Below are 17,705 nucleotides of genomic sequence, written 5' to 3' on the forward strand. Positions count from 1 at the left end.
AGGAATTCGACTGTCGTCATGTCCAACGACAAATCTGCAGAGCCTACAGAAGGCAACCAACCCGAGCAGAACGATGCCCTCAGACGCCCATCTCTTGTACCCTCACGAACCCTCTCGGATTCCGGGCGGCGGATCTCCTCTCAACATGTGCGCTTCTCAACCGATCTCGATCGCGAGTCGGCCGAGGAACAACGACAGACAAACTGGGACGGACGCCCCAATTCTCGCGGCCTAACCATCAACACGGCGCCGGCGCCTCCATCTGTTCGAGCCGCTTCCTCACCCACCTCACCACTCTCGCCCCGAAGTGCGACCCTCTCCCCGATTCCCCCGCCGAGTCCTGAGTCCGCCGGTCGGTCTCGGTCGCGAAACCGTGGATACTCGCTCCGTCGCACCATATTTAATAAGACCATCAACTCATCGGAGAAGGATGACCTCGCCCTGGCTGAGCTGGGTGAGGTCAAGGAACCTTCGTCTAATGTGACTCCCGCCCAGGCTCCGGCTGCTGAGACACTCACTGCCGCCGATGAGAAGCATCCTTTGAGCGTCGCGCCGACGGCCACGCTCGACTCGACGCATAAGGAGGATGCTTCCCCTTATGTCTCCTCTGAACCTTCAGAGAAAGGTCTCAAGGAACAGTTCTCCGTGTCTGTGGCCCATGAGAAGTGGCTCCAGAAAAGGCGACTACTGCAGTGGCTGTTGCGCGTTTCCAGGCTGTTATGACCTCTATCCAGAAATTTATTCTGCGCATCAAGGATATCCCACCTACTAAGGATGGGCGTCACATTGACCTAAATCCGTCTATGGTGGGTTCCATGATCGACGAGCGCACCCAGAAGCCTTATATCGGTAACTACATTCGCTCGAGTCGTTACAGTCTCTGGAGTTTCTTCCCCGCCAATTCTTCGCCCAGTTCACCAAAGTCGCCAACTTCTACTTCTTAATTGTAGCCATCCTGCAGATGATCCCTGGCCTGAGTACGACTGGAACATACACAACCATCGTTCCGCTTTTGATCTTCGTTGGTATCTCGATGGGCAAGGAAGGATTTGACGACTGGCGCCGGTATCGTTTGGACAAGGAAGAGAACAATCGGGATGCTTGGGTGCTCCGCCAAGGCCACGGAACGATCCAGGACGGCGCCTCCATGATAAGCAACGCTCAAGATTGGGAGCGAATCAAGTGTGAGGACATTCGTGTCGGCGACGTTATCAAACTTGAGCGCGACCAGCCGATTCCGGCTGATATTGCTCTCCTCCACGCCAGCGGACCCAACGGCGTCGCTTACATTGAGACTATGGCTCTCGACGGTGAGACAAATTTGAAAAATAAGCAGCCTTGCCAGCCTGTATCCAAGGTTTGCTCGACTGTGGAGGACATCAATAGCAACTCCTTGCACTTTGTCGTTGAGGACCCCAACTTGGATCTCTATAAGTTCGACGGTCACGTCAGCGTCAATGGCCAGGAGAAACTGCCCTTGACTAACAACGAGATCGTTTACCGTGGCAGCATCCTTCGCAACACCGACCGCGCTCTGGGTATGGTAATTTATACTGGCGAAGAGTGCAAGATCCGCATGAACGCCAACAAGAACCCGCGAATTAAGAGGCCCGCTCTCCAGGACAAGGTCAATCGCGTGGTCATGTTGATTGTGGTGTTGGTCGTTATTCTGGCCGTTATCTGCACCGTGTCCTACAAGTACTGGTCTCAGGACGTGGAGCAACATTCTTGGTACCTTGAAGATGCTAGTGTTTCCTACGGGCCAATCTTCACTTCGTTCCTGATCATGTTCAACACCATGATTCCCATCTCCCTGTACGTGAGTATGGAAATCGTCAAAGTTGCCCAGATGCTGCTTCTCAATGATATCGATATGTACGATCCCGAAACCGACACCCCGCTCGAGGCGCGCACATCCACTATCAACGAGGAGCTCGGTCAAGTCAGCTACATCTTCTCAGACAAGACTGGTACCCTGACAAATAACTCCATGCGCTTCCGCAAGATGAGTGTGGCCGGAACCGCGTGGTTGCACGACGCCGACCTTCAGGAAGAAGCTGCTCGGGCAGGCGACCACACCAAGTTGATCCACAAGAAGCGAAGTACAAAGGGGAAAAAGGCTATGGGCCGCAAGTCTAATGTTTCCGAGGCTCAGATGCCCCGTCCGTCGAATGTGTCAGGGCCTCTTGATGCTCCCCGTCAGTCTGGCCGGTCGGCTACTACATACCGCACCGAAGAGATGCTCGAATATATCCAGCGCAAGCCGTACACCATCTTTGCCCGAAAGGCGAAATTGTTCATTCTGTCTATGGCCCTGTGCCACACTTGCATTCCTGAAGAAGACGCGAACGGAAACACCACTTTCCAGGCTTCCTCCCCGGATGAGTTAGCTCTTGTTCTTGCAGCCCAGGAACTCGGATATCTCGTCGTGGATCGCCAATCAAACACGTTGACTATCCGCACACAACCAAACGGACCGGACGAAGCCACCAGTGACGAAGTCTACGAGGTCATGGACGTGATCGAATTCTCAAGTGCGCGAAAGCGCATGTCAGTTGTCGTGCGCATGCCCGACCAGCGCATTTGCCTATTCTGCAAAGGTGCCGACACCACACTGATGCGTCTCCTGAAGCAAGCCGACCTGGCACATGAGAAAGCGACCGAGATCGAGCGTCGTGCAAGCAGACGCAAGAATGCAGAGATGAACCAAGTCATCCGACGCAACAGCGAGCACCACAGCCGGAAGAACAGTGGTGCTCGGAGCAGTATGACCCGGCCGAGCTTCAACCGTCGACGTTCGTCAATCACTGGCCAGCAGGGCTCGGCTCTTCGAGCTAGTATCGATGTTTGGCTGCGCGACCGGGAGACGGATGGTGGTATGCGATACAGAGAGGCTGATAGTGAGTATTACAGCCCTCGGCCTTCGGCGCAGATGGGTAGACCCTCAGCTGCGATCTCGGACTCTGGAAGCTCCACGAATGGCGAAGACGATGAGGATCTTGTGGAGGAGGCACTGGTCGTCAACGAGGCGGCTATTTTCGAGCGCTGCTTCCAGCATCTGAATGACTTTGCCACTGACGGCCTGCGGACTTTGTTGTATGGTCACCGGTTTTTGGATGAAGCGACCTACACGAACTGGAAGACTGCCTACAACGAGGCTTGCACTAGCATCGTTGACCGACAGCAGAAAATTGAGGACGCCGGCGAGCAGATTGAGCAGCAGCTGGAGCTTACTGGTGCCACTGCTATTGAGGATAAGCTGCAAAAGGGCGTCCCGGAGGCTATTGACAAACTGCGACGAGCCAATATCAAGATGTGGATGTTAACTGGCGACAAGCGGGAGACTGCTATTAATGTTGGCCACTCGTGTCGTCTTGTCAAGGAGTACTCGACATTGACTATTCTGGATCATGAGAATGGCGACGTTGAGCAATCGATCGCGCATCTTATCGGGGGAGATTACCCGTGGCCGTGTTGCACATTCCGTGGTCGTGGTTGATGGTCAGACATTGTCGTTGATCGAAGCGAATGAGGTGGTCCGCGAACAGTTCTTCCAGCTGGCTGTCAAGGTAGACTCGGTTATCTGTTGCCGCGCGAGCCCGAAGCAAAAAGCGTTCTTGGTGAGATCGATCCGCAAACAGCTCACCGACGCAATCACGCTTGCCATTGGAGATGGCGCCAACGATATCGCCATGATCCAGGAGGCCCATGTGGGTATTGGAATCACTGGGAAGGAGGGATTGCAGGCAGCACGTATTTCGGACTACTCGATTGCGCAGTTCCGCTTCCTTCTCAAGCTGCTTCTGGTGCACGGCCGTTGGAACTACCTGCGTGCCTGCAAGTATACACTCGGCACGTTCTGGAAGGAAATGCTGTTCTATCTGACTCAAGCGCTGTATCAGCGCTGGAACGGCTACACTGGAACTAGTTTGTACGAGCCGTGGAGTCTAAGTATGTTCAACACGCTGTTCACCTCGCTCGCTGTCATCTTCCTGGGTATCTTCACCAAAGACCTCTCCGCATCGACACTGTTGGCCGTGCCTGAGCTCTACACCAAGGGTCAAAGACATGGCGGCTTCAATATACGGCTATACTTGGGTTGGTCATTCATGGGGACCTGCGGAGCGGTGATAATTTTCTTCACGATGTGGAGTCTCTATGGCCTGGCAAGAGTGAACCCCAGCGACAACGACATCTTCTCCCTGGGTTTGCTCACCTACTCTGCGTGCATCATTGTCATCAACATGAAGCTCCAAGTCCTGGAAGTCCACAACAAAACCTACCTGTCGCTAATCGTAGTGATAATCTCCGTTGGCGGCTGGTTCATGTGGGATCTGATCCTCGACCGCGAATACACAATGTCCTCCGGCAAAGGCATCTACTTCCTCCCCTCCAACTTCATCCATCACTCCGGCCACAACCTCCTCTTCTGGACCGTCCTCTTCCTCTCTGTCTCAGCAGTCCTCCTCTTCGAGTTCACAGTCTCAACTCTCCGCGCGTTCTTCTTCCCAACAGACGTCGACATCTTCCAAGAATACGAACAAGACCTCGACATCCGCAAGCGTTTCGAAGAAGCAGCAGCCTCAGAACTCCAGCAGGGCTGGGACCATGGCACCAAGAGATCAAGCTTCGAGATCGCCCGGGAAAACGCGGAGAAGGCTGAAATGGATGCCCGCGAACGACAGGTTCGAGAACTGCTCGCCCGTCCCCGTGTCATGGATACGAAGGAACTCGAGGTCGATACCGCCAGCGCGACGGTTAGCCATAATAGCAGCGTCCCGAGTCACAATGCTGAGACGGACCGTGGTCGCCAGTCTGGACTCCTCTGTCCCGAAGACGCTAATGGGCGTCGGCGTTCTGTTGAGATCCAGGAGCTCTTCAGTAAGGGCTATGGTGCTGTGCGCAAGGGTCAGCTCAAATGATTCAAGATTCAAGATTCGATTCGTATATGTATAACGGGTTTTCCCCTGCTTTCTTTTTTATTTTGACTGTCTTCTCTCATAGCGATTGCATCTGCGAGTCCTGTCCGCTCACTTATCATATGATCCCTTCGGGCATCGAAAGGCGTTGGTTTGATTTTCGAATTGGGATTGTCCAATTCCGTGGTCTCTCTTTTCTTATTGTTCGCTGTTCGGTCTGTTGCACAGTCGCCCGTCAGTTCCAAGATACCAAGATACCCCGACTCACATTGTTGGCAGTCTGGCTTTTTTTTTCTCTTTCGCGTTACATATCGGGTTCTATTGCATACGTGTGATTCCCCTTTTCTTTTTACGGTTGAGGTGCAGTACATATTTCTTGCCTCGCGTTATTTTTAATTCAGAGATTTGACAGATGTTTTCTTATACATGTCTAATGCACTCGCTATGCATCATAAATTATCATCAACAGTTATACGCCATTTGAGGCCTCATATCCAAGCGACCGAATCCCTATCCGGTCCAATGTGCACAATATCATCTTCGGAGTCATGTAGCAAGGGTCGAAAGACAATTTCCCCTTGATCCCATGATTCCTGACTCTTACCCTTCCTCCAAATCACCGGGACCCTACCAAGATCCTTACAGTTCATCTGCTCAACATACTCCGCAAAACCCCTCCCACCCCTAGAAGCCACAACCAATGCTCGATTATCCTGATAATCAAAAGCCGGGAGATCCTTCCACCATCGCATTCGAATGCCCTCCCCGATAACCAGAAGCGCGATCAACCCCGTGATCACCGCACTGGCAATAATGTAAGCCCGCGAGCCGATGCGTAAAGTAGACACCTCAACCCGTACGGGGGCGGACTTCCTGAATCTACCGACCACCAATTGAGCCGACGCATACCCACCAAGGATATCGTCAACGAGGGACGTAACTGCATTCTCCATTCCCTTCATCACAATCTGCATCTCCGATAGGTCCCCGCCAGCAACGGAAGTGCGATAATCACTAATGCTAGCATTGAACGCATCCCCAAGGGTCGAGCGATAGTAACTAGTCAGATCGTTGGAGATGAGTTCGAGTTGTCGCATGACGATGTGGGTTATATTGTGATGGGGGTCGATATCATGGACCGGATCCACGGATCTCACTTTGCTAACGCTGATATTCCGTCCCTGGATATCAACCGAGACATTGAATAATGCCGGGTTGAATGTGACGGCACACTGGACCTTATCCAGATTCTTGTAGTACCTCCCTGCCGCGATGGCCATGTATCGCTTCGCACTGTATTCGGTGGGATCCGCCGCCACCCCTAACGCAACTATTGCATCGTCGCCTCGACCAACGTAGACCGAGTACTCCGGTGCGCTGGGTTTGCTATCGGGGAGTAAACCCCGGGCTGCGTGGAGGGTTGGTTGTGGAAGGTCTTGGAGTACAAACATCGAGCTTGTATTGTATATGCAGTCGACCGAGGCGTCGAGGCCGACTTCGTTGAAGGTATAGTTTCTGACGTGGGGTATGGCGACGAGATTATCGTCGGAGAGACCGGCGCTTGCGCCAATTCCGTAAGATCGGCCGTGGTAGTTGTAGCGGGTGTTGTCCATTTTGGGGTGGTTGCGGACGCCGCCGTCGGTTGGCGAGGCGGAGTTCATGGAGGATAGTAGTGAGCCTAGTGAGCCCATGCCTACTGAGTAGGTGAAGTACCCCTTTGCCTCGCGAATGGATAGGCCGTTCCTGTCGATCTCGGAGGGGTATTCCTTGATTAGACTGATATTGGACCAATCTGGAATAGATAGGGTAGAGTGTTGGATGCCGATGGCGTTTGCGGGTGTCAAAGCGCCGGTCCATAGTGCTGATATGATAGCAGATAGATTGCCGAGAAGAACCGTGATGGCAATCATCCAGAAAGGTAGACAGAAGTTGTTTGTTGGAGTGGATAGTGCTGACCAGAAGCCAAGCGTGTCTAGGGAGACTGGGGCTTGTGCGAATCGAATGCGAGTTGTTAAGTTGATTAGGCGACAGAGTGCGAAGACTTCGATGGCTGCTAGGATTGCGCCGAAGATCTGGACTGCTGTCTGGATAGATGTTCGATTTGTATTCACAAAAGCGTATAGGTTGTCTGGAAGATACCAGGTGGAAACATCGGTATATAATACGAGAGCACTCAGTGTTAAGGGGATAATGAGGAGGACAAATAGAAAATGCTCGATCCAGGAGTTTGATGGGGTGCTTTTCGATGAGACTATTAAGTGTTTGGGCTCATCGAGGTGTCCTTTTTGTCGCATGATGGAGATATATTAAAGGATGTATAATAGTAAAGGAAGAAAGAGTCACGCTTAGATTCCGTCGAGACAGAGATGCATTGGGTATTTAGACTCAGTCCAACTTGGAATCGAACATCCTAAAGATAGTATTCGTTGTTACTGCATATATGAAACAACACTAACCATTCTATATGTTCGCACTGTTCAAAACATGGCGGTTAATGAAGGGCATCTCTAGATCCTCGTCTCCCATTGGTGACGCCCTCTCCCGAGACCCCAGTTGCCGCCACGCTAGTCAATCCCAGCGCGTAGGGAAAATGTAGTCACAGTGAAGGAAATTTCAAAGGCTGCATGATATACGATCTCTATGAAGCAATGAAGCAAGGAGGAAAGGTTGTATTTGGCGAAGTTAGCTGACATTGGGTAACTATTCCATATGTTAGAGGCCTTGTTTATCAGGCTACAATCACCATTTTGCTTCATGACATGGGAGGATTAGAATCCAAGACAGCTGCCAGTCCATTAAATGTCATCTCGAATAATATAAAATAATATAAAGGAAAGGAACTTGACAAGCACCACCATGGAAACCGTCACGTGGCGTTATCACCGGCCTTCTTTTTGCCGTTGACCCATTCTCTTTCTCTTCATCCTGATAGGTCGACTTTCTCGGAAAAAAACATCTCTCCAACATCCTTATCAACAAGCGAGAGAGGATATGCCCTCGGGAGGTTTGTGAAATATACACCGAGTACACCGAGAAAATGCGGCTCTGACGATCCTAGGCCCGGCTTGTATAACATGCCGTGAAAAGTGTCGCAAATGCGACCGCACAAAACCCGTTTGTCAGAGATGCATTACCAAAGGCCTTGAGTGCAAAGGATATCCGGACAAGTTCCGTTTTGCCGGGATAGCAACCCGGGGCAAGTGGAAGAACAGGGCGGTCCCTACTGTGAGCCGTGACCATGCTGTCCGGACTCAACCGGGCACCGGAACTGATCATCCAGATACCAGCCATGAAGAATCTGAATCTGATCAACAGCATCCAAGTGCTTTGCCCTCTTGCGAGGATCGGAATATTGAATGGCTGCCTATTCTCGACCATCCATGGCCACAGTCGGAAGGGCGAGCCGTGGAGTTGGATGATTTATTAATGCTAGAACGGACGGAGCTGTTGTTGGCACATTGTGTGTTTGTTTTATCCTGAGTGTCGGATTACCCTTAACTGACTGCAGAATATTTACTTAGATGACCAGGTGATATGTCCACATCAAATCGCTCTTCCAGCTGGCGCGGACAACCCATATCAAGTTTATATTCTGCCGCTAGCATACGAACAAATTGGCGTGCTTTATGCCGTTCTAGGTCTTACCGCATGCCATATGGGAATAGGAAAAGAAGATGCATATCTGCGAGAGACACTGGCCGTTGAATATCGAGTCAGAGCTATACGCTGTCTTGGAGAAACTCTCCGAAATGGGATATCTGGCGAGCTGGATGAAAATGAACGTGATGGTATTTTCGTTATTATTCAGATACTGTTACTCCAGGATGTGAGTTGACAATCTTGCGTTTTTATGTCTGATGTTAACACAGGACTAATGAATCTGAAGATTTTCGAATCGGGCATATCCACCCACGGAGTTCATATTACGGGTGCCCTATCGATTTGCAACCAGTTGCGCTTGCCTGATACCATATCCAGAGAGAATGAAAGAACAATATTTTTCTTAGGAAATCTAGCATGGCAAGTTCTCTCATCTCATTTTCAGTTTCTCCTAGTCCTGACGCATATCCTACTAGGCTGGACATCATCCGCTCACTCGCAGACCCACGACGACTATGCTTTTCCCCCGAGCTTCGTGCAGCCGTAGCCACTTTAAGCGACTTGAAATTCGAGCGGGTCAATGGCTGCCCACGCGAGATATTCTTAATAACAGGCAACGTCATAGAGTATGCCAAGGCGCATGCAACGGGCAAGATGGAAACAGCAGAATACGAGCGGCTTCTCAATGCCTGCCGCTATGAGTTGTACTCCTGGCGTTTGAAACCTGACAGATATCCAAACGACAATCCCCGCTGGCCTGCAGTTGCTGAGGCATTCCGTCACGCATGCATACTGCATACATCTCGCTTGCTGGATATGGCTCAACCGGCCGAAGCGCCAATAATACAAAATTCGGTGACAGCAATCTTGGACTCCCTAGCGGAAATCCCTGCAGACTGTCGTCTGATCGAGTTAGTGGTTATGCCGATTTTTATGGCTGGGACTGATGCTTTGTCCCCGTACGCTCGGCATTATGTCCTTCTGCGATTCGACCATATCCGGTCTCATGGTGGTGTCACTAGCCAAATGTCGGTTTCTCTACTTAAATCTGTTTGGGATGCTCGAGGTAGACAGGCCAAACATGATAGCAGCAACATTCCGTGGGTGTGGTTTGTGAGTTACCTTCTTTATAGGATCTTGATATTTTGCTGACTTCTGCAGACTCGCGACTCAGGATCGGAGAGGCAACATGACTATCTTATTATATAAATAATAGAATTTTGTATGTTTAGTCTATAAAGTCTTTCAGATATGAATTTATAGATTTGATTTAGTAATTATGTAAAAAATCTCTTGGTAGTTCAATTAAGATGATTATTCTATCCCTTCTACCGGCAAAGTGGCTTGTTCACCTGGACTGGACATGGATGTATCCCTGGCCTATGGCAGTGTATAGCCGCCAGTGCGCCATATGGTACTTTTCCATGTTAAATTTTGACTGTCATACGCCAGTTTACTATTACCTACAAATTGGGGGCTAATGATTAATTCCCAAAATATCAACTTCTATAGGGTCGATTTCTACAATAACCCAATTCCTATAATAATAATAATTGGCCGCTTATACAGCTGTAGTCTTCTTAGTGATCTTCTTACGTAGTCCTCCCCAATAGTCTTTTTAGATATCTTTTTAGTGGTCTTTTTAGTGGTCTTTTTAGTGGTCTTTTTAGTGGTCTCCTTAGATATTTAGTTATATAGATGTATTCTCTCCCCCTAACTGGAAAAGGGCAAAAAAAATGGCTTAATTTATAAACGGGAACTTCCCTATATATAACTTCGAAATTTCAACATCTACGATATCTCGATTTATGTAGTGTCAATTTCTATCAATATCTATGGTTAATAAGATACACATATACTAGATTTATGAAATGTTCTGCGAAATACAATATGGCGCACTGGCGGCTATACACTGCCGTACCTGGCCTGTAGATCCTTTGCCTTTCGAGGTAGTTTTGCGTTACAGAGTACTCTATGAGACACTGGAATTTTTTCATAGGTGGAAATACTATGCTGGCGGTTGAGTATCTGGATCAACCCGCGCGTTGAGGATTGGTTTGATCTCGCATATTTGTTTCCGGGAGTAAAATGACTGCCGAGAACTAGATATCCTTTACATCCTTTCATTGTCAAGTCCTGCCAAGTCGAGAACTGGAAAAGTAAAGGCATCGTCCTTTAATGGTTGCATATATTATCCGAGTCGATGTTGTGGTAGCACGTAAGATGTCGAGGGATTGCGTCTTAGCACGTAACCTTGACAAACTCAACTCTGCCAGCAAAAGAAATTCGAGACTTTCAATGTTTTCTTGGCCTTGAAGATAGGCTGAGCACTAGCAAGGCTGGTGCATCCTTTTCCAAGTGAGCTTGCGTGAATCAAGGCAAATTGCGTGAGTATTGCGCAAGACTACCCCGAAGAATCGCCATGTTCGTGTGCTAGGGACCCGCTTTGTAAACCTATAGGAGGTAATCAAGATTAGTGTCGGATTTAACGACTATCTCTCTCCTCAACTGCCGGTCATCAGGGCGGGATGGTTGTAGGATCTGTCAGTGACGCGATTATCAGGTCCGCTGAGGACATATTTCACCAGTTGTATAAGTAAGTAAAATTGCCGTTATTCATTCACACCAAGGACCTTGTACAGTTATATAATAGACTGCACAAGGCTTCCCGGTATCAAACAACTCCCAAAGCAAGATGGGAACCGCGGATGATTCTCGACAAGTGACGACCGCTTCGGTGTACAGCATAGATGCGGAGAATCAGACTAACACCCAGAGAGATGATGTAAAGCATGTCAGGTCATGGAAAAGTTATATATGGGATACATGGGAACTTCCACCAGATCAACGCTGGATGCTTTTCAAAGTAGATGCTTACGTCCTCACGTTCGCATCTCTCGGATATTTCTTGAAGAATATCGACCAAACAAATGTCAACAATGCCTTTCTCAGTGGCATGAAAGAGGATCTCGGGATGTATGGCGATCAACTAGTCACTAGTACGTGCATTCGCTCTCGTCCGACTCGTTTTGTCCTTACGTGAAAATCCGGGGGATTTGCTAACGACGACTCTTACAGGCACGTCTATCTGGACTGTGGGATACGTTATCGGCCAAATCCCGTCCAACTTGTTGTTAACCAGAGTCTCGCCTCGATGGGTCATCCCCTCGCTAGAGGTAGGATGGGGACTCGCGACAATCTGTACATCAAGCGTCAAATCGTATCAAGCTCTGTATGCTTTGCGCTTCCTCGTCGGATTCTTTGAGTATGTCCCTATCAATATTTTATCTACTATCAGTGGCCAGCTACTGACGCCGTTATAGATCAGGATTTTACCCCGGCATCCATTACATGCTGGGATCATGGTACACGCCACGAGAAATTGGAAAGCGGGCTATGATCTTCTGGCTCGCTGGTTCGGTTGGCACCTTGTTCAGCGGTTTCCTCCAGGCTGCTGCTTATACAAACTTGCATGGGACAAATGGTTACGCTGGATGTATGTGACCGCAATCCTCCAGATTCTCCCTTCCTCACCTTTTGGGCTCGATCATCGCTTTATCTCAGCCCAAACGAAAACAAAGGAAACAACTGCTGACAGATGAGAATAGGGCGCTGGCTATTCATTATCGACGGTATTATCACCCTACCGCTTGCGCTCGCTGGGTACATATTCTTCCCCAACCTACCGCAAAGCGGCAAAAAGACATGGTGGACGACAGAAGAAGAGCATCTTTTGTCAATCAAGAGAATGGAGAATATTGGACGTGCTGGCAAGAAGCCTTGGACTAAGGCAAAGGTGAAAGGTATTCTGCTGAGCTGGCATACTTATCTTCTTCGTAAGTCGTCCTTCACACCTTTCACGCCTTTCCCGTCTTAGAAATATTCTTAGAAATATACTGACAATGTCCCACAGCATTGCTATACATTCTTTGGAACAATGGCATCCCTCAACCCGCTATGGGCTATTGGCTGAAGAGTTTTAATGCCGACCCTGCTCCTCTCCCCGGAACAACTTACACTGTCGCTCAGATTAATAATTGTGAGTTCGACTTTAGGTTCTACGTCCTAATGAACTTAGCTAATTTATATACAAGTACCTCTCCCTACTACCGGTGTTCTCATCGTCATGGCATTGGCCTGGGGTTGGCTGTCTGATGGGCCATGTCGTGGCGCTCGCTGGCCATTCATTTACATCGGCGCCTTTACGACTGTAAGTCAGGAGAGGTTATATCGGCTAAGTGACCTCCATACTACGGTAGCTAACAGCTGCCTCTATTCCACAGATCATTTTCGCCTCCCTCATGATGAAGATGCCCTTCTACACAAATATCAAGGGCCGTATGGTCATTTATTGGCTGAGTAATATTGGCGTAAGTTTATCGTCTTGTGAAGTATTCCATCATCACATCTTGACAGTGTTTTTAGGGTGGTGCCGGTCCTTTAATATTAAGTTGGATCAACGAGATCTGCTCCAATGACACAGAGAAGCGAGCGTTGCTTGTTGCAATGGCAAATGACCTTGCCTATGTTGTGCAGGCTGTTGTGAGTCCCATAATCTATTCCTCTGCCTCGGGTACATACTAACAAGCTTGAACGAAGGCTCCCAACTTTATGTGGAAAACAACAGCATTCCCCCGCGCTCCCAAGGGATATACTTGGTCAATCGTACTTCAAATACTACTCAGTAAGAACCATTTCTCTATGACTATGGGTCTCGTTTCCCGCTAATAATGTTTTCCTAGTATTGGGCACCGCAACTGTTCAATTTCTTTTGTGGCGCGATAAGAGAAAAAGCAGCAAAGGCAGAGGGGAGTCTCCCAGCTATTGAACCCGTCGAGTCATCGTCTATAGAGGGAGATACATCTGTGGGTTCTACAGAAGATGATGGCAAAGTGGCCAGCCCTTCCCGAGTCAAAAATGTTGGTCTGGGTTAGAGGATATGGTTCGCTGAAGGCACTGTTGCTATAGTTCTATGATAGTTGGCGTCGACAAGGCATCAGATTCATGTTTCCGCCTTACGAATCAGGCCAGAACATTATTTGTCCGACATCTTTCCCTACAAGAAACTAACAAGCTCAAGTATTCCAAGGTTTACACCTACCACGCCAAGAAATGATTATCCAGATATCCCCCGAATCCATCGCATCTCAGCTGGTAAAATCCGTGCGAATCGGGAATAGCGTCCTTTGCCCCTCTCTGCGAGTTATGATCGCGGATGAAGGCTCGTGCGCCAAGTCTTTGCAGCATTGCCTTTAAAAGGGTTGGAATCTGACTGATCGCGATCAAAAGTCTTCTAGGGATTGCCTAGATGGTCACCTGGGCAATGTTACACCCTTAGTTAATCGAGGTCATGGAGGAGGTTACCTATCTAGGTATCTCTAGGTATCCCCCACAGCAGCTTCATGGCAAATCTCGTGACGATCTTGGACGAGGCGCATATGCAAGCCGATCGAGAAATGTATATTAGCCGAATCAGCGCTTGCCGCTAATTCCACTTATAAGGGTACCCTGCCCCTCGTGGCGTCAAAGCTCCCCTGCTTCCCTTTCTCTCTTAACTAACTGCGCCAGCATCTTCTCCCTTACCCGGAATCAAGAGGAATTCAGAGAAATATTACCCCTCGCTGCCGATGGATTCGCAATATTCCCCGGGGTCAATTGTCCCTACAGGTACAGCGGGCAAGGACAAACACTCGACGAACTCGTTGCTGGCGGAGGAAAGATCGATTCGAAATGGAGACCAAGATATCCTGCAGGGAGAGAAGGTGGACGAGGTTCTTGCTGCCAAGATGACGCTTATCAATGATGTGGGAAATCAATATCCGCGCACCGTGATTGAGACATGCAATTAACTCGAGGCCCTTTGTCCTCCTCTACAGACCATTGATGAGATTGGTTTCACGCCTCACCACTGGAAACTATTTTGCCTAAACGGATTCGGATATGCTGTTGACTCGCTCATTCTCTTGATTCAGTCCATTATCTCAACCCAGGCCAGGTTGGAGTTCAACCCATCATATTCCACAGGGCTCACCATCGCGGTTTATGTCGGCATGTTGGTGGGTGCAATTTTCTGGGGCTTTTCGGCAGATATTATCGGCCGCCGGTTCGCGTTCAACTTCTCCCTGCTTGTTTCATCGGTATTCACTATCGTCGCGGGAGCTGCTCCCTCTTGGGTCACCCTGGGTTTGTTTATCTGCTTGAGCGCCTTCGGTGCTGGGGGAAACTTGGTTCTGGATACCACAGTTTTTCTGGAATACCTTCCCAGCAAGGACCAGTGGCTTTTGACCCTCATGGCGGCGTGGTGGGGTGAGATTACGCTCCCAAGTAAACATCCTGTCGAAAGTCTGAACTGACCCCAGTATCTAGGTCTGGGTCAGCTTATCGCAGGTCTCTTTGCCTGGGCCTTTCTTCCCGACTTCTCCTGTAGCGATGCAGCTACATGTACTCGTGAAAATAACCAGGGATGGCGTTATGTCTGGTACACAAGCGGCGCCTTTGTGTTCGTTCTCTCCATCCTCCGCTTGACAATCATCCGCCTTGAAGAAACCCCCAAGTTCCTGATTTCCGAGGGCAAAGACGAGCAGGCAGTACACGTCCTACGCAGTATTGCCGATCGACACAACCGCCCATGCAGTCTCACTATCGAGCGGCTTCAGGCATGTGGACAAATCGCTCATGGAGGAGCCCCAGGAGCTGGTTGGTTGGCGCGGCTAATCTCCCCAAGCGAAGTACTTTTCCATCTCCGTGGACTCTTCGCAACCCGCAAAATGGCACTATCGACGACCCTGGTCTGGCTCTCATGGCTCCTCATCGGCCTCGCGTATCCACTGTACAACGTGTTCCTCCCAACCTATCTTGCGTCGCGGGGCGCAATGTTTGGAGAGACTAGCCCGTATATCACCTGGCGGAACTATGCCATCAACAATACCTGTGGCATCTTCGGTCCTGTGTTAGCGGGATTCATGTGTCGCTCGCCCTGGTTTTGGGGCCGCCGAGGAACCATGATCATCGGAGCTGTGGTCACAATGGTTTTCTTTTTCTGCTATACGCAAGTGCGCACTGCGAGCCAGAATCTGGGCTTTACATGTGCTATTTCTTTCTGCTTGAATATTTACTATGGTACACTCTATGCTTACACCCCCGAGGTATGTGCTTGCCCACTCTGATTAGCTCTGTCATTCTGTATCTCATTGCTCGATAGGTCTTCCCCTCCGCCCACCGGGGCACAGGCAACGGTGTTGCTATTGGGCTCAATCGGATCATGGGAATCATCAGTGCCGTTGTTGGCCAGGCTGCAAATGTGAGGATTCGTTCTTTGCTCTCCTGGGGAAAATACTTACATTGGTAACAGACCAGCACGCCTGTGCCAATCTACATATGCGCAGCCCTTTACATTGTGATGGCGATCATTGCCGGAGCCTTGCCATTTGAACCGTATGGCCGACGAAGCAGCTGAAGGCTCAGCTAGGCAGGATATCGGTCCCCATCTCATTGATATCTAAAACATCTCATAATTATTCACCCTCACACTACTACATGTTATTTATACATAATCTGGTAACCCAGATAGAGCAAAGTGTTAATGCTAATTGAACTGGAGGTCAAGTTCGAACTTCTTGTGTGGGATATTTTATTCTACATGTTCTTCTCTGAAAAGGCTAAAGATGACATCTCGAATAATAGCCCTGTTTCATTGACTTCTCATGTCTTGTTTTGCGCCTCGGCTGACCACTTGGATATTTTCCTTGTACGAAACGTCAGATGGCCTCTTCGTTTTCACATCAGTCGTTGGGTATCAGTAACAGTTCTCCATGCAGTCAGCGACGAAATCCGCTCATCTCTCCATAGCCTTCGCCGCCATTTCTCTCGCGCCATTCTCCCATCGATCCCACCCCAGCGTAAGACTTAACGTGTCTCTCCACAAATCCTCAGGATCACTTCCAGGCGGCAACGCCCTACCATTCCCAACTTTCCCATTAATCTTCCCTTTCACAAACCGCATATGCCAAGGAATAACCCCAACCTTCTCAAACCCCATCCTCTGCGCAAGCCGAGAACTAGCAAGGTTCATCGTACTAGCCGACCAATGCACTCTGCGTAACCCAAGACCTCCATTCTCCGCGGACTTAAAGGCAAGACGTAGAGCGAGTCCAACGGCATTAGTCGCCACATGGGTCCGCTGGTACGGAGGCAGGATGACGATGAATCCAATCTCCGTACACAGGTTCGTTGGCGAGGTGCGGATAAAGCTCACTGTGCCGGCTAGTTCACCTTCGGGATCTTCTGAGGACGGCGGCCGTGTTTTGTCTATGATTGCAAAGGCGAAGGACTCTGGGTTGGAGAAGGATAGAATGTGGGTTGTGGAATTACTGTAGAAGAGGGACTTGAGTTCGGTTGCTGAGGTCGGGGGTAGTAGGGGCAAGTGTGTGTATATCTCTGGATGGGACGATGATATGCGGAAGAAGGTTTCACAGTGTTGCTCTGGGTTGAAGGGGACGAGTTTGACTCGTTCGTTTGATGTCTCTCCCACGTGGAATGGGAAGACGGAGAATGAAGCCATTCTACTCGATTGGATAATGCTGGGTTTGGGAAAACGGTTAGGTAGCTTGTTGAGTAGGTAAACCAGTGAGCAGATGCTTTTAGCCTGTTTTGCGTGATGGGTAAAGTTGCAAACCCGACTTGGCTTGGAGAGGTTGCGTTGTTTGGGGTGAAGTTGTGAGTGACTCACCCCGGTTCTTGGCAAAGGATCTATGGAGGACACTGACCTTTTTGTATAGGAAACCCTAGTCATTACTGGTGTCCAGTGGTAATACATGAATTACAATTATGATTTCAACAAAGGACCAGTTGGCTATGGCTTGGATACTAGCCTTCTGCCCAAGAGATGCAAGACTGAATACTTTCCAAGCATACTAGGTATAGGTGTTCTCCCGATTGTCTTAACTAGCTGTGGTGATAGGGAACGAAATGAATTTTAGATGCTAAAATCAGCCAGAAATACATGGTACGAGTTACAGCAGAATCTCCGGCAGAGAAACAGACGAAGAGATGCATCATCAAGTAAAGACTTCCCGAGTTGTAATAGAGAAATAATTGTATCATATCTATAAGAGTATAAGTTCCATCCAAGGAAATCGAATAAAATCAGGATAGCATAGCAATTCACGGACGACAATCACCAAATTC

The 17,705-nt window shown here is 49.2% G+C and overlaps 7 protein-coding genes across 7 annotated transcripts; 5 read left to right on the plus strand and 2 right to left on the minus strand.

The window, feature by feature from the left end:
• Positions 1 to 18: 18 nt before the first annotated feature.
• On the plus strand, positions 19 to 4,922 carry N7519_003684 (aminophospholipid-translocating P4-type ATPase DNF3; the record flags this gene model as incomplete). Its single annotated transcript, XM_057290462.1, has 4 exons — positions 19 to 705; positions 735 to 806; positions 878 to 3,424; positions 3,459 to 4,922. The coding sequence occupies 4 exons, from the start codon at positions 19 to 21 to the stop codon at positions 4,920 to 4,922; spliced, it is 4,770 nt and encodes a 1,589-aa protein (XP_057151664.1).
• Positions 4,923 to 5,407: 485 nt separating this feature from the next.
• N7519_003685 (uncharacterized protein) lies at positions 5,408 to 7,213 on the minus strand (the record flags this gene model as incomplete). Its single annotated transcript, XM_057290463.1, has 1 exon — positions 5,408 to 7,213. The coding sequence occupies one exon, from the start codon at positions 7,211 to 7,213 to the stop codon at positions 5,408 to 5,410; it is 1,806 nt and encodes a 601-aa protein (XP_057151665.1).
• Positions 7,214 to 7,910: 697 nt separating this feature from the next.
• On the plus strand, positions 7,911 to 8,754 carry N7519_003686 (Zn(II)2Cys6 transcription factor domain-containing protein; the record flags this gene model as incomplete). The annotated part of the gene is made up of 3 exons (XM_057290464.1): positions 7,911 to 7,923; positions 7,978 to 8,381; positions 8,728 to 8,754. 3 exons carry the CDS (start codon positions 7,911 to 7,913, stop codon positions 8,752 to 8,754), a joined length of 444 nt encoding a protein of 147 aa, XP_057151666.1.
• A 15-nt stretch (positions 8,755 to 8,769) lies between these two features.
• On the plus strand, positions 8,770 to 9,728 carry N7519_003687 (uncharacterized protein; the record flags this gene model as incomplete). Its single annotated transcript, XM_057290465.1, is given in 3 exon segments — positions 8,770 to 8,963; positions 8,975 to 9,632; positions 9,681 to 9,728. 3 exon segments carry the CDS (start codon positions 8,770 to 8,772, stop codon positions 9,726 to 9,728), a joined length of 900 nt encoding a protein of 299 aa, XP_057151667.1.
• A 1,486-nt stretch (positions 9,729 to 11,214) lies between these two features.
• On the plus strand, positions 11,215 to 13,453 carry N7519_003688 (uncharacterized protein; the record flags this gene model as incomplete). Its single annotated transcript, XM_057290466.1, has 10 exons — positions 11,215 to 11,518; positions 11,598 to 11,784; positions 11,843 to 12,015; positions 12,128 to 12,355; positions 12,433 to 12,558; positions 12,614 to 12,729; positions 12,803 to 12,889; positions 12,945 to 13,061; positions 13,108 to 13,203; positions 13,262 to 13,453. 10 exons carry the CDS (start codon positions 11,215 to 11,217, stop codon positions 13,451 to 13,453), a joined length of 1,626 nt encoding a protein of 541 aa, XP_057151668.1.
• A 693-nt stretch (positions 13,454 to 14,146) lies between these two features.
• Positions 14,147 to 15,975, plus strand: N7519_003689 (MFS transporter; the record flags this gene model as incomplete). Its single annotated transcript, XM_057290467.1, has 5 exons — positions 14,147 to 14,347; positions 14,396 to 14,825; positions 14,886 to 15,664; positions 15,721 to 15,819; positions 15,871 to 15,975. The coding sequence occupies 5 exons, from the start codon at positions 14,147 to 14,149 to the stop codon at positions 15,973 to 15,975; spliced, it is 1,614 nt and encodes a 537-aa protein (XP_057151669.1).
• A 378-nt stretch (positions 15,976 to 16,353) lies between these two features.
• N7519_003690 (GNAT family N-acetyltransferase) lies at positions 16,354 to 17,079 on the minus strand (the record flags this gene model as incomplete). Its single annotated transcript, XM_057290468.1, has 1 exon — positions 16,354 to 17,079. One exon carries the CDS (start codon positions 17,077 to 17,079, stop codon positions 16,354 to 16,356), a length of 726 nt encoding a protein of 241 aa, XP_057151670.1.
• Positions 17,080 to 17,705: the final 626 nt, after the last annotated feature.

The sequence above is a fragment of the Penicillium mononematosum genome, assembly GCF_028829835.1.
Source record: "Penicillium mononematosum strain IBT 11891 chromosome Unknown utg000002l:1.0-8112719.0:1.0-8118358.0, whole genome shotgun sequence".
Taxonomy (NCBI): domain Eukaryota; kingdom Fungi; phylum Ascomycota; class Eurotiomycetes; order Eurotiales; family Aspergillaceae; genus Penicillium; species Penicillium mononematosum.